The 14,753-nt window shown below is 35.0% G+C and overlaps 1 protein-coding gene across 3 annotated transcripts in view; it reads right to left on the minus strand.

Annotated features, from left to right (window-relative positions):
- The window catches only part of PPM1B (protein phosphatase, Mg2+/Mn2+ dependent 1B), a 79,660-nt gene that overhangs the window by 31,544 nt on the left and 33,363 nt on the right, over positions 1-14,753 (minus strand). For all 3 annotated transcript variants that reach the window (XM_036925623.2, XM_036925624.2, XM_036925621.2), the window contains exon 2: positions 705-1,564. In XM_036925623.2, the coding sequence (XP_036781518.1) occupies positions 705-1,550 (846 nt within the window). In that variant the 5' untranslated portion in view covers positions 1,551-1,564. The remainder of the gene's footprint in view (positions 1-704; positions 1,565-14,753) is intronic.

Raw genomic sequence — 14,753 nt, forward strand, 5'->3', positions numbered from 1 at the left:
ATCAGGATTACATTTTATATTAGCCTCTGGTTTTATAATCAGTGATAATAAAAATATCTATAGGAAAAGAATTTTTATACCTTTTACAAAAGTAAGATATTATCCACTATGTCATATACTACTTATGCATCACATGTAAATTCCTTTTAGAGTTTACTGCTAGGAAAAGCTTCTCTTACTAGACAGTAAAAAATATGTAACACACATACTTTTCCTTCAGTTTTTTATATTAGCTGCTAGGAGGCTCAGAACTAAATTATAAAACTTAGCCTAGGTTTCTAATGTATCTTCCAATATTTTATGTGGCTCTTGATCTTTTATGTCTAGTACAGAATTATCAAACTGCTTCATAATCAGGCATAAGAGCTGCTGCCAGTGTTGAGAACTGGAATCAAAAGTAGCAATTCTTTTTGTCCGTGCCATAGCAACAAGCCATAAAGTGCTTAAATGACAACAAATGCCACAAATTTACTAAAGTCAATTTTCAAATTAGAGTGTTGAGGTAAAGAAGGTTGGAGAAAGAAAGAAAGAAAGAAAGGAAGGAAGAAAGAAAGAAAAGGGGGTTCCTTTTTGGTGAAGAAAATAATTTAAAAATATACCAGTTTTCTCTAATGAAAATACTAAAGTTTAAAAATTTAAAGTTTGCTTAATTTACTTACCGTAACTTTTAGAATTATTTTAATTACAAAAAAAGACTTACATACCTTATGTAAACAAGTGTCCACTACCCAATTGCACACATTTTCCAGGTCATCAGAAACCTCAAGCCTAGATTTAACAAATTCACAGAGCTCCTCATTACTCATAACATCCCAGATCCCATCACAAGCCAAGATGATAAATTCATCCTCTTCTGCTCTTAAAATTTCATAAACCTCAGGCTCTGGGGAAACAAGTTGTTCTGTTGGGCCCTTGCCATCAACACACTTGTAATCATAGTCCCCCAAAGCACGAGACACTGCTAATGAACCATTAACACGTTGTATCATTACGCTGCCTCCTGCATTTTGGATTCGCTCCTTCTCCCTTGGATTGCAAGGTTTGTGATCCTGGGTAGAAAAGCAGACTTGTCCATTCCTATACAGAACAGCACGTGAATCACCACAGTTGATAAAGTAGACATGCTTAGGTGAAATCATAACTCCCACGGCAGTTGACCCACTCCTGTCCATTCCATTTCTGAGGTCTGAAAAGTTACGCATGTATTCGTCAATTTTCAAAAACCCAGTTCTGATACCATTCTTGACATTTTCCACTGAAGGCTCAACAGCAGATCCTGATTTTCCAGCTGCTCTGAAGTCTTCGTTATTAGTGATGTGTTCTAATAAATGTGCTGAGCAGTAATTTGCTACTCGGGATCCAGCATGGCCATCATAAACTGCAAAAAATGACCAGTCTTCCAAGCCATGAGGAATACCTACAACAGCCGTGTGTGCATCTTCCATTTCCACTCTCCATCCTTGCATGCTGCTCAGGCCATAACGTAAACCATTCCCAGCACCATGAGCATTATGTTTCTCAGTTTTAGGTTTATCCAAAAATGCACCCATGTTTAGTAAAGAAGCTGAAAGAAAAAAAAATGTAGGTGTTATATGTTTAAATTTGATAGGGCATTTATCTACAATATTCCATCTAATCTTCGATTAATTCCTACCTCAAGTATCTTTTTCAGTATTATCTGAATTAACTAGAACAACAAAAAGGAAACCAAGATTTCCCTGTACATCCTTCTTCTAGAACAGTAGTTTCTCAATCCTAGCACATAGAATTATCAGACCACATCTAAATGAGAATCTCTAGGAAGGGGACCCATATATCCGTTGCGGTTTTGTTTAAAACCTCTGGCAATTCCTATGTGTAGCAAGTTGAGAATCACTATTCTAGGAGAAACGAAAATCAAGAAACAAAATCTAATTACATTTTTTTAAATTCAATTTATAAGATAACTCTAGGTTTCAATATATAAGACTGAACAATGAAAATATTCTGAATGGTACAACATCTTGTTCAGTATATTGTGGTTAAAAAAAGTATGCTAATATATTTTTTAAAGACTTCCAGAAATAAATATTGTAATCAAGATTTCCCCTGCAGTGATCCTGAAGACAATCCCAAAATCCAATTAAAATATAAAATCTCCATTCTACACACACATGATTTTTATCAAGGTCTTACTTTATATTGAAAACAGACCTTACTTAGATGGACTGAAATCCGTTACTTGGATTCTCTTTGAAATAAATGTAACTTTACTGATGTGTTAAAGAATGTAATATTGCTGAGTTTTATGATCCATGAATTAGCAATAAGACAACTCTTTCTCAGTGCTGGCTGACAAAGACTTAAAACTCATAGGCAGAACTGTCAAGTACTACTATGCACCACTCCCTCCTAACTTTATTATTTTAGAATAAAGCTTTTCCAATTTCAAATTACTCGGACTAGAGTATTGGTTCTCCAAAGCATGAGAATGCTCTAGTATGTTTCCTACATACAACCGTGGGCCTAACACTGGTTAGCTGTGTGACCTTAAGTAAGATGCTTAGTCATTTGTATCTCAAATCTCTCCTCTGTCAAATAGGAATAACAACAAGAGTATAATATATGTATATTATATACGTGTGTATGTATAATACACACACATATATATGTATGTATAATACATATATATATATAAAGTAATAGTACACGTCACAGGGTTGCAGTGAAGAATGAATGTATAGTGCTTATAAGAGTATTTGAAACATACTAACACAGCAAAATATTTTGCTATTATCTCAAAATTCAGATTCCATAGTTGCATACACAGATTCTTTTTTCATTAGATCTTGGATAAATATCTTCAAAAAAAAAAGCATGCTGGTGACCGAAGAACCAAATTTTGAGAGACACTCAACTGCCTTCCATTGGATCTAGGGATTTTTAACACATAAAAATTATTTTTCATTCAAATACATATTATTTTTAATATATAAAAAGATAATCAAAATTCTATTTTGTATTGACAGCAATAACAGAATATGCCTATTTTTAATGCTATGATACAATAATTTGAAAGTACATTTTAATTTAGATTCTTGGGACAATTTCACCTGAAAAGACAACTCATAAAAACACATAAATGCAACTGAAAATGAATTGTCAATTATATTTATCAAACCACTTTTCAATCCCATCTACCAATTATGAAAAAAAAATGTCATTCCATCATTCCTGAAGGAATTAAGTTGCCATTAAGTTGCTGTTTTACATTTTAGTAGGTTCAAATTCACAAGAACTCCTCATTTACAAGATTTTAGAAAAGAGTTTAGAAATTCCTATTTCCAAATTTGACTTTAATTTAGGAATAAAAAGGAGGGAAGAAAGGAGGGGTCTTCTATGGAAAGCTATTAGGGACCCTAAGAATCAAAGGGAGCCTAGAAGTCTAGCTTGGAAAACCACCAGGAAACAAGGGAGCCACACACTATCAAAGTTACACCAAAACAGCCTGGCTGCGCGTACTGCTGATCATCACTGCAATGATTCCTACTTCTGTTTTCATTCTGAAAGTCACTTGGCTCAAGACTGGAAGCCCAAGAAATGAGTACCTGACTGAGCTTAGATCACGAAGCACACTTATTGGCTATATCAGGATTTGCATTCTCTTGTAAACTGGTAATTTTTTTGAAGTTTCAAATTGACTTCATTTTAAAGTTGGGGCTGTTCCACAAGGATTTAATTTTTTTTAAATCATGCAGTAAACATCATGCAGTCATGCATAGAAGAACTTATGTAATGTTTATACATATAGCTAAACAGTAAAAGAAACACCCATGTACCCACCATACAGTTTCAGAAACATTATCAAGACCACTGAAGCCTATTAACCTGAATTTTCTAATTAGTATCCTATGTAGTTTAACTATTTCATGTGATTATTTAGCTTTATATTTGACACTTTACATTCATATAAAGTACAGTATGTATTACTCTAGTACTTGTTTTAGGCTCAACATTAATCTGAGATTCATCCACATTTACACAGAGATCTGTAGTTTACGTACTGTGTGTCACTGTATACTTTCTTGTATCACAATTTTTATTTATTCCACTATCAATGAATATTTGAGCTTATTTTTAATTATAAAAATGTGATTTTGAATATTGGTGCATATATATGAGTTTTTGTAAAATGGGTATCAAAATTCCCAAAAGCTTTAAGTATGCATATTAGAGTTTACATAAATGATCCTGTTTCCTCCAACAAAAATCTCAAAACAAACCATTTCCAAATATTTATTTCCCAAATGCTCTTTTGCTAATACTACTTTCTTTAAAATAATTACTTACTTACTATGTAACCTTTATTTTGCATGGGAAGATTGGGGTTGTATTTTCTTTTATCCAAAAATATCAGCATACTGCTGAGGAATCAGAAACTCCAAAGCTCCATAAATCTTGAAAAGCAAAGAACTTTGCTATGAGATAATCAGCAAGTCCCTATGTGGTAAAATGTACTTTCTTGGTCACTTCTCATCTTACTTATTATCACTACATTTTAAAGCCAAAGACCTTGTTTTAATAAAACGAACTACATGGATGATACCCTAACAGTTATTTGTAAACTCATGGTTCAATTTCTTCGTAGAAGTAATTTGCCTATGAATGATGCAATGAAAGATTTTCACCGTAAATGACTATGATTTTTCTTCTAAAAAGGTCTTTCTTATAGAAGCCATTTATTTACTATTGAAAATATCCATTTGTCTAGCATTTCTTTGCTTTTACTATTCATTCACCAAGAACACTATTTATTACTGAAACACAACTTAGCAAATACTATGGGGAATGTATTTTATAAAAACCCATACTTCAATCAATCTTAAAGCAAATCTTCCACAGTGTGTAACTGCTTTGATACCAGTGTCTTCAAATCAGCAATGTTTACTCTGCATATTTCAAAGGCATTTGATGACAAAGGAATGTATTTTAGTTTTTTGCTATACATTCCTTGTATTATTTCAGTCATTTTTGACCAAAGCAGAAAAATAAGGGTTTCCCCAGTGGTATGGCTTATGTCTTTTATTATTCAACCAGAAACTTCAAAGGGACTTGTAAACATTTATAATAAAATAAAATTAAATTTTGTGAAGTACTATACTGAATGTTGTATGGCTTTATCAAATATCTCCAAACAAAAAAAAAATGTTAGTTTTTATCATGAGAGCCTTACTAATTTATGATTTCATGTGCTATCATTTAGCTATGTATCAATACACACTGTACACTTAGGCAAGGTACAGTTTCAGTAACAGTAAATATTGATCCATATTTCAAATAATCCTCTTTGACAACCTCAGGTGTTTTTGAGAGTTTGGTATTTCAGATCTGATTATATCAATAGTTTCCCCCAATAATAAGAGCCTATCAAGGGATTAACAGTCCTAATATTTTTTATGTTGTATCCTTATATGTGATTTATTATATTCAATTTGATTTTTTGATAGGAATTTTTTACAGTCACTTGCTCATCTTTTAAAAAAGTTCTGTTAAAGCTAGATTATATGGAAATCAATATAACTGATGTAAACCTAAATGTGACTCTACAAAGAACACTAATGAGGAAGTGAAAATTCTATCCTTCCTTAGCATCTCTCACGAGTCCATTTGACATACTGACAGTGTGAGGAAGCCAGTGTCAATCCCTATATTAAAAATAATTTCCCTTTTTAAAGATGAAAAACAATAAAGAGAAGTTCTATGGACCTAACAAGTTTTACAAGTCTGAGAATATATGCATGGCAAGCACAATCTAAAGACTGAATAAATGATGTTCCCTACACATTTTTTTTTCCACTGCCTTCTTGGGGAAAATACATTACTGAACCCACAGCAGCATAATGTTATTGTTTATGTTCTCAGCCAATGGTACACAGTAATTGTACTATGAATAAGAATGCAAGTAATGATATTTTCAATTCAGTTCTAATACCTGGAAAAATTGGGGATTAATGATTGTCTTTTTTATTTACTTTGAGCAATTTGCTTAAATCACTATAATCACTCACATTTTAAAACTTGCTTAGGCTTCACATGTCTTAATATATTATATAGCATTTAATTCTGGGATGAGTCTAAAATTTTTCATTTATAATCAGTGCATAAGATCACATGATATTGTACATGAAAAACCCTAAAGAATCCACTCCAAAACTACTAGATCTAATATCTGAATTCAGCAGAGGTGCAGGATACAAAATTAATACTCAGAAATCTGTTCATTCCTATACACTAACAATGAAATAAATAGCAGAAAGAGAAATCAGGAAAACAATTTCATTCACAATTATATCAAAAAGAGTAAATACCTAGGAATAAACCTAATGAAGGAAGTGAAAGACCTATACCCTGAAAACTACAAGACACTCATGAGAGAAATTAAAGAAGATAGCAATAAATGGAAATACACCCCATGCTCATGGATTGAAAGAATTAATATTGTCAAAATGGCCATCCTGCCTAAAGCAATCTACAGATTCAATGCAATGCCTATCAAAATACCAACAGCATTCTTCAACGAACTAGAGAAAATAGTTCTAAAATTGATATGGAACCGCAAAAGAACCTGAATAGCCAAAGAAATCCTGAGAAGGAAGAATAAACCTGGGGGAATTACGCTCCCCAACTTCAAGCTCTACTACAAAGCCACAGTAATCAAGACAATTTGGTACTGGCACAAGAACAGACCCATAGACCAATGGAACAGACTACAGAGCCCAGATATAAACCCAAGCATATATGGTCAATTAATATACGATAAAGGAGCCATGGATATACAATGGGGAAATGACAGTCTCTTCAAAAACTTGTGTTGGCAAAACTGGACAGCTACATGTAAAAGAATGAAACTGGATTATTGTCTAACCCCGCACACAAAAGTAAACTCGAAATGGATCAAAGACCTGAATGTAAGTCATGAAATCATAAAGTTCTTAGAAAAGACAACATAGACAAAAATCTACTGAATATAAACATGAGCAACTTTTTCCTGAACACAACTCCTGAGGCAAGGGCAACAAAAGCAAAAAAGAAAATATGGTACTACATCAAACTGAAGGCTTCTGTACAGCAAAGTAAACCACCAGCAGAACAAAAAGGCATCCTACGGTATGGGAGAATATATTTGTAAATGACATATCCAACAAGGGGTTAATATCCAAAATATATAAAGAACTCAAATGCCTCAACACCCAAAAAGCAAATAACCTGCTTAAATAATGGGCAGAGGATATCAACAGACAGTTCTCCAAAGAAGAAATTCAGATGGCCAACAGGCACATGAAAAGATACTCCACATCGTTAACTATCAGGGAAATGCAAATTAAAACCACAACAAGATATCACCTCACAACAGTTAGAATGGCCAGCATAGAAAAGACTAAGAACAACAAATGCTGGCAAGGATGTGGAGCAAAGGGAACTCTCTAGACTGCTGGTGGGAATGTAAACTAGTTCAACCATTGTGGAAAGCAACATGGAGGTTCCTCAAAAAACTAAAAATAGAAATACCATTTGACCCAGAATTAATTTACCCAAACAAGACAAGTTCTCAGATTCAAAAAGACATATGCACCCCTATGTTTATCACAGCACTATTTACAATAGCCAAGATACGGAAGCAACCTAAGTGTCCATCAGTAGATGAATGGATAAAGAAGAGGTGGTACATATACACAATGGAATACTATTCAGCCGTAAGAAACAAACAAATCCTACCATTTGCAACACCATGGAGGGAGCTAGAAGTATTATGCTCAGTGAAATAAGCCAGGCGGAGAAAGACAAGTACCAAAGATTTCCCTCATTTGTGGAGTATAACAACAAAGCAAAACTGAAGAAACAAAACAGCAGCAGACTCACAGACTCCAAGAAGGGACTAGTGGTTACCAAAGGGGAGGGGTGGGGGAGGGCAGGTGGGGAGGGAGGGAGAAGGGGATTAAGAGATATTATGATACATGGTGTGGCGGGTGTCATTAGGAAGACAGTGTAGCACAGAGAAGACAAGTAGTGACTCTGTGGCACCTTACTACGCTGATGGACAGTGACTGCAATGGGGTGGGGGTGGGGGGACTTGATAATATGGGTGAATGTAGTAACCATATTGCTTTTCATGTGAAACCTTCATAAGATTGTATATCAATAATACCTTAATAAAAATTTTTTTTAATATTATAAGAATTTAAAAAGAAATAAAATTTTTTTTAATATTATAAGAATTTAAAAAGAAAAGAATCAGTGCATAAAATGCAGCAATAAACATACCTTTAATGTATCGGTCAAAGAAATACTTTAACTTTGTTCAATTATTTTTAAAGTACATATAACAATATAGTACAATAGTCAGTCACTCATTTAAGTATTTTCTGAATGCCTACTACATGCCAAGCATTGTATTAGGTACTGAGAATAAATGCTCCCTTCTCTACAGTTACTTATGGTCTGGTAGAAGATAAAGACCAGTGCACATGTTATGAAGGCACACTGCTGATACAGGGACAATGGGATATGGCAAGAAAAGGCAACAAATATAGCCTTATGTATAAACATTTTCCAAAGGAATTAATCTAAGTTGAGACCTAAAAGATGAAAATGGGAGAAGGAAATTAGTCATCATGTACAAAGACCAAAAGAAGGGTAAAAGCACAAATTATTTGGGTGTGGTTAGTGTGTGTGTGCGTGTGTACATGAGCATTTCAAGGAACCAAGTACAAGAACTGAAATCCTAAGAATAACATTATTGCCCACTGAGAGGTCCATTATCTATTTACTTATCTCACAATCATGGATTTGGGAACTCAAGATGAACCATTCCCTTCTTGCCTGAGCAAGCGCAAACCCAAATGAGAACAATTCTGCTTTTCACTAAGAATATATCTGGAAAAAAAATTTCTAGTGGCCCTAAGTTTATACAGATACCTGTAATTTACATTCCTCTCTAGAATAAGCCTCCACATAAACTCTGGTACCTGTGAGTTTGCTTATAAACCCATTCTGGAAGGGAGTGAGAGTGGAGGGTGGGCAACCTTTACCTGTAACAAGAAAATTCAGTTACAAGAAACTTCTAGGGTTGTTCAAATACTCAATTTGAAATATTACTACAATGTTCAAAATAAGGACAAAACAAGCAAATGTGCACATCCAAAAAATACTAACGTGACTCATCACCAGATAATTAACACACTTGCAAAACTGAATTTCAGGTCCCCTTTTTTTCTAAATCCCCCTTTGGGTCACTCAAAATCATCACTACTCCTTAAATCAAATGGATCCCTAGAGGGGATTTTTTTTGATTTTTTGACAAAGGCTTTTTTTACCCCCCAATAAACACATGAAGGGAATAGAACAAAATCATATAATCTTATAGCTGTTGGCAGCAGTTAATAATTCAGTTACTGATCAGACTCTGTAAACATAGAATTTCAGAACAGTAAGAGATGTTCAATTATCTTATGTCAAATTAAGGATGAAAAGTCTCAAGCCCATGATCTAGAGAGGGCACTACAGGTAAAGTGAATGCACTGTGTCTCCCTTAAGTCAGTACTGAGAGGCAGCGGTAATAAGGAACAGTCTCCCAAAGGGGAGAGAAATTCTGGTTTAAGCAAAAGAGCTGAGGATGAGAGAACTGGCTACTCCTACCTCCTTGAAAGTGGATTTTTCATTTTTTAAGTATGACCAATATACAGTTCAGAATGGACAGAATAGTACCACTGACACACTCATATTTCATATATAATACCTGACTAATGTGAAACAGGCTAAGTAAGGATTCAAGGATTTTAACCAGATTTCTTGATTTCTGAATGAAAGTTACAGGAGTTATGTAGGCTTGTTGCCCAAGGCTCCCAAAATGCTCTCCTCCAATTCAAAAGAAAAGCTCACATCAAGCATATCCTCTTACATGAAATCTTACAACTCACTCCAATCAAAATTATCTTTCTGCTTTCCTGTGTGTCTCTTACACATAAGGTAATTAACTATATACTGCTTTAAGACAAGCCCTATACTAAATGGCATAAATACCATTCTAAACATATATGCTGGAACCAAATTTTAATTTCAACTTTTTACTCAGACCAAAAGCAATCTTCTTACTGAAACTTACCTTTAAGCAGAACTAAGCTTGCTTTTTATTATATTTTTATTATTTTCCCAGTTTGGATTTAATCTATTTTTTTTAAAGAAGGATCACTAATTTGGCATGGTTATCTCTCCAGTAAGTTTAAATTCTGCATTCTGTGCAAAAGAAGCCAATGCTTCTCCATGGTGCTAGGCACAATCTGCCTGAAGAATAATTGTTCACAAAAAGAAAGGAATAACACTTCAGTAGACAACCTTTGACTGACAGAATACAAATTCTAAAAATATAATACACACAAAATACTGCATGTATATATTATATACATTTTTTTCTCAGAGAAAGTTTGAAATATCACATTCTCAAAGAACTTTCTGATAGCAAAAACATAAAAAAACAACAGCCATCAGGGATGAGGACTACCTACCTAGTTTTATCTGATCGAAGCTTATCTCTGAACAAACTAAAATATTTAATGATTCATATAAAGGACTTCCAGATAAAAGATGAAGAACTGAACATAAGCATTTGTTTCTCTTCCATTCTGATATCCCACTGAACTATGACAGGGACTTTTTAAATCCATAAAAATAAAAAAATTAACGGGAGTGGAGACAATGGCAACTAAGCAGAAGTCAGACTGTGACTTAGTGGAATACTGAGTTAAAACCTAAGCCAGCTGTGGGGGAAGAAAGAAGCAAACTAGCTTAAACTGCAGACTGCCCCCAAAAGGCTTACGTTTCAGTGGTACATCTGTAAGTGAAGGTGAAACTGGAACTAAAAACAGGAGGACTAAAAGTCAGCTGAATAAGTAGTTGGCCTCTCCAGAATTCTCCTCTCTGGTTCAGGGTATCTGAATCAATGAATACCACACCTTAACCTCAAAAGGTTAAAAAAGTGCCCAAGAGGACTTTTGGAAATGGTGAATACCAGTCAAAGATGAAGGCTGGAAACTAGACTTAAAACATAAAGTTTAGTGAAAGTTCACATATTTGTTGTTTGATATACTAGCCTTTTTCTGATACTTGGTTCCAAAAATGCTGGCAATCAAACTTACACATTCTAAACAAAAGATAAAATGAGTCATTACACTCTTTAGAATCTTACTAGCACTACAGGAAAGATGTAAATGTACCAATATTGGAGGTTTCTAAAAGAAATAGGTCAGCCCAATTGCCCTGCAGTGAGCCCCACAAGCCAATAAATCCCATGGACAGACACTGAGCTTCCAATCATCTGTTCAACACCCATTTTAAATATAAACAGACAGCCCATGGTCAAACATAGAATTCCCCTAATATAAGGAACAGGTGCCAAACCAAGCAGAAAAGGGCAGCCTGGAAGAGAAAGGGACGAGGTTGGGAAAAGAAAATGTAAGGAAAGAAGGGAGGAAGGAAGCAAGCAAATTCCTTTAAGATAACAGGAGATTTTGAAAACATGAAATAACAGGATTTTATTTAAAGGAAAAATAGAGCAATCAGAGAACACAAGAGCTTCTGTAAAGTAAAAACATAATCATAGAAGAGAAAGCTGGGAAGATAAAAACTGAAGGAAACTCCCAGAAATTAGAGAACAGGACAGAGATGGTAAAACAGGAGAGGATCAGTCCAGGAGGCTCAAGAGCCTAAAAAACAGGAGAAAGACAACACAGAAAATTGAAGAAATTATTTTTTAAAATAATCTAAACTTCTCCAAACTGATGGGCATGAAATTCATCTTGACTCAAAAGACCTACCCTGTGCTATGCACAATGGATGAAAACAGACACTTACAAAGGCATATTACACAAAATTTCAGAACACTAGAGATAGTGATAAGAGCCTATAAGCTTGCAGAGAGACAGGAAAAGGTTTCATACAAAAGCTCAATCAGAATGGCACTGGTCTCAGCTACAAAAAAATTTGGGACTGACTTAATGTTTAGAACAGCAAATACTAAAGAAAACCTGTAAAAATCTAAAACATTATAAAATAATAAAAGCTATTATTTATGTAAGTTTTTTAATATAACCAGGCACTGGAACCTCTATTAATGTTGTCTATATCAATCAACACATTTAATCTTTCCATCAACCTTGTAAGGTAGGTCTTATTGTCCTCATTTTATAGATGAGGGCACTGAGTCAAAGAATGGCTGAATAACTTGTCCAAAGTAGCTGGCAGAGCTATTTTAACTCAGGCTGTCTGGCTCCAGAGACCATCCCTTTAATCACCACCAACACACAACATAGTAAATATTAAAAGCATGCCACACTTTTTTCTCCAGAGTTGAAACAAATCTCCATTTCCTCACATGAACAAAAATATATCTATGTCAGAGCCTTGACTCTGCTTTGTCTCACAAATACAATTCATTTCATTAGCAAATCCTGTCAATTCTATCTCCAGATATATCACTCCATATTTCTCCAGCTATAGCTGGCCCATCCCAGTTGAGTCTTCATCTTTTGCCTACACTACAACAATAACCTCCTAACTATTGGCCCTGCTGTCACTTTTGCCTCTCTATAGTCCATTCTCCAGAGTGCTCTTTCTTAAACCTAATGAACTCATGTCACTCTTGGCTGCCCACTGAATTTAAAGGAAGTACAATATAGCCTCCCTGATATGACCTGTTCAGTTCTTCAACCTACTTCCTCTAATTCTTCCATTACCACTTACTGCTCTCTAGCTACAGCAGCCATTTCTATTCCCTCAAGGTCAAGCCTGTTCCCCATCTCTGCACTTTTATTTTTACTGTTTTCTCTTCTTGGAATCACTCTCTTCTCTCTACCTTCCGAGTTGCATGGCTGGCTCCTTCCTGACAGTTAGATCTCAACCTGTCAACTCAGAAAAGACCTTTCCTGACTATTCAATCTAAAGTATTCTCTAAATACCATCACAGCTCACTTCCCTGTTTTAGTTTACTCACAACATGCTGAAATTATTTTTCATTTACTTTTTTACCTCAACGAGAATATAAGCTCCACAAGAAAAGAGACTACCTCTATCTTGTCCAAAATGACTGAAATGACTGCATGGCACACAGTAAATACTCCGTATTTGTGGAATGAAGGACTAAATGAGCAAATGAGCACCAAATAAAGTAGCTGGCTTGCTGTAAGTAGTATGCATTTGATAATGCTCACATTACAGGAAGCCTACTACAACTGAAAATGGTTGAATCCAGGGTTCCTAGCTCAAGTTCATTAAAGCTAGAAAGTACAAACGCAACAGTCTAGAATAATAGAACGTTCAGTACTCTGACTCATCAAACATAAAGTTCTAAGAACATTTTAAGAGGGACACTGAATAAACTAATATATATATATATATATATATATATATATATATATATATATATATATATATCCTAAGCAGAAGAATGATAATGGCAGGCAGCTCAAAAAGAAAAAACACATGTATGAAGAACATTTGAAGAAGTCTGGATTGCTCAAACTAGAGAGGAAGTTTTAAGTCCTAATAGGGCTGATAGTGAATACTGAATCCTTTTTAAAGAAGAAAAAGTTTAATCATTTGTTCTGGAGGGTAGATCTGCAATCAACAGATGAAAAGACAAATGTCTGGTTAACATTAAGACATTTTTTTAAAAAGACTGTTATTTTATTAGGGATGCTGTGGATAAAATGAAAGTTCCTGTGGCCAGGATTCTCACCTGTCCCTGGTTGGCTAGCTCACTACACATGTGTGAGCAATACATGGCTGTTGACTCTATATAAAGAGCTCCGCCCAGCACTCTGGGTGACAAGGTGACACAGCTGCAAGGCTGCAGGAGAGCAGAGCAGAGGCTGGAGTGGTGTCAGCGCTGAGGACAGAGGCCCAGAGGATGGCTGTGTGGGATGACTGTGCGGGCAGAGAGGCCCAGAGGACGGCTGTGCAGGCAGAGGGGCCCAGAGGTAGAGACCGGCTTGCTGCATGCTGACTCGCTCTGAGTGAACAGGATTTTAGTGACTGACCTGCCACCGTGGAAATAAAGTTGGGTATAAACCTTTCACCCCAAGAACATTCTAGTCATTTCTTTGGTCACATTGAATCCATAGCAAACTTCCTGGGGGCTGAAACCCATTGGCAAGACAGATGCTGAGATAAAGAATGCAATCAAGTTAAAAATTGGAGTTTGTTTACATGCAGTTCCACCCAGCCCCACCCAATGATTTTTTAAAAAAAACACCTCTATATTAGAAGATCTCTATTGTTTCTAGGTATATGGAAATGAAGATCAATCACCTTTGTGTCTACTGCAACATAAAAGTATCAAGGGCCTTTCCAAGCTAAAGCAGAGAATATAGGGAATAGTTTTTTGTGAGTTCTCTGTGCCACATATTAAGACATCAATGTTCACTAAATCATTTAATTTAATGATATATATAAAGAATAGAATATAGGAAAAGGGGCAAATAAACAATGAAGGGAAGTTGAGGGACATAAAACAACTTCTGATCCCCGCTAAAATGATTATTGTGAATAGTACTTATCAAAAAAACGGTAACAGAACAAAAACAGAAATATGCATACTCTGATTTAATAATGTAAAATTTGCACATGTAAAAGAAAATATACAAAAATGAAAATGGTTGCTGTTAGACCAATAGTGTTCTGGGAGTTTACCACGATTTAGAACTTCTATCTCAGCTGGGTCT

This window comes from Manis pentadactyla, chromosome 2 (genome assembly GCF_030020395.1).
Source record: "Manis pentadactyla isolate mManPen7 chromosome 2, mManPen7.hap1, whole genome shotgun sequence".
NCBI lineage: Eukaryota > Metazoa > Chordata > Mammalia > Pholidota > Manidae > Manis > Manis pentadactyla.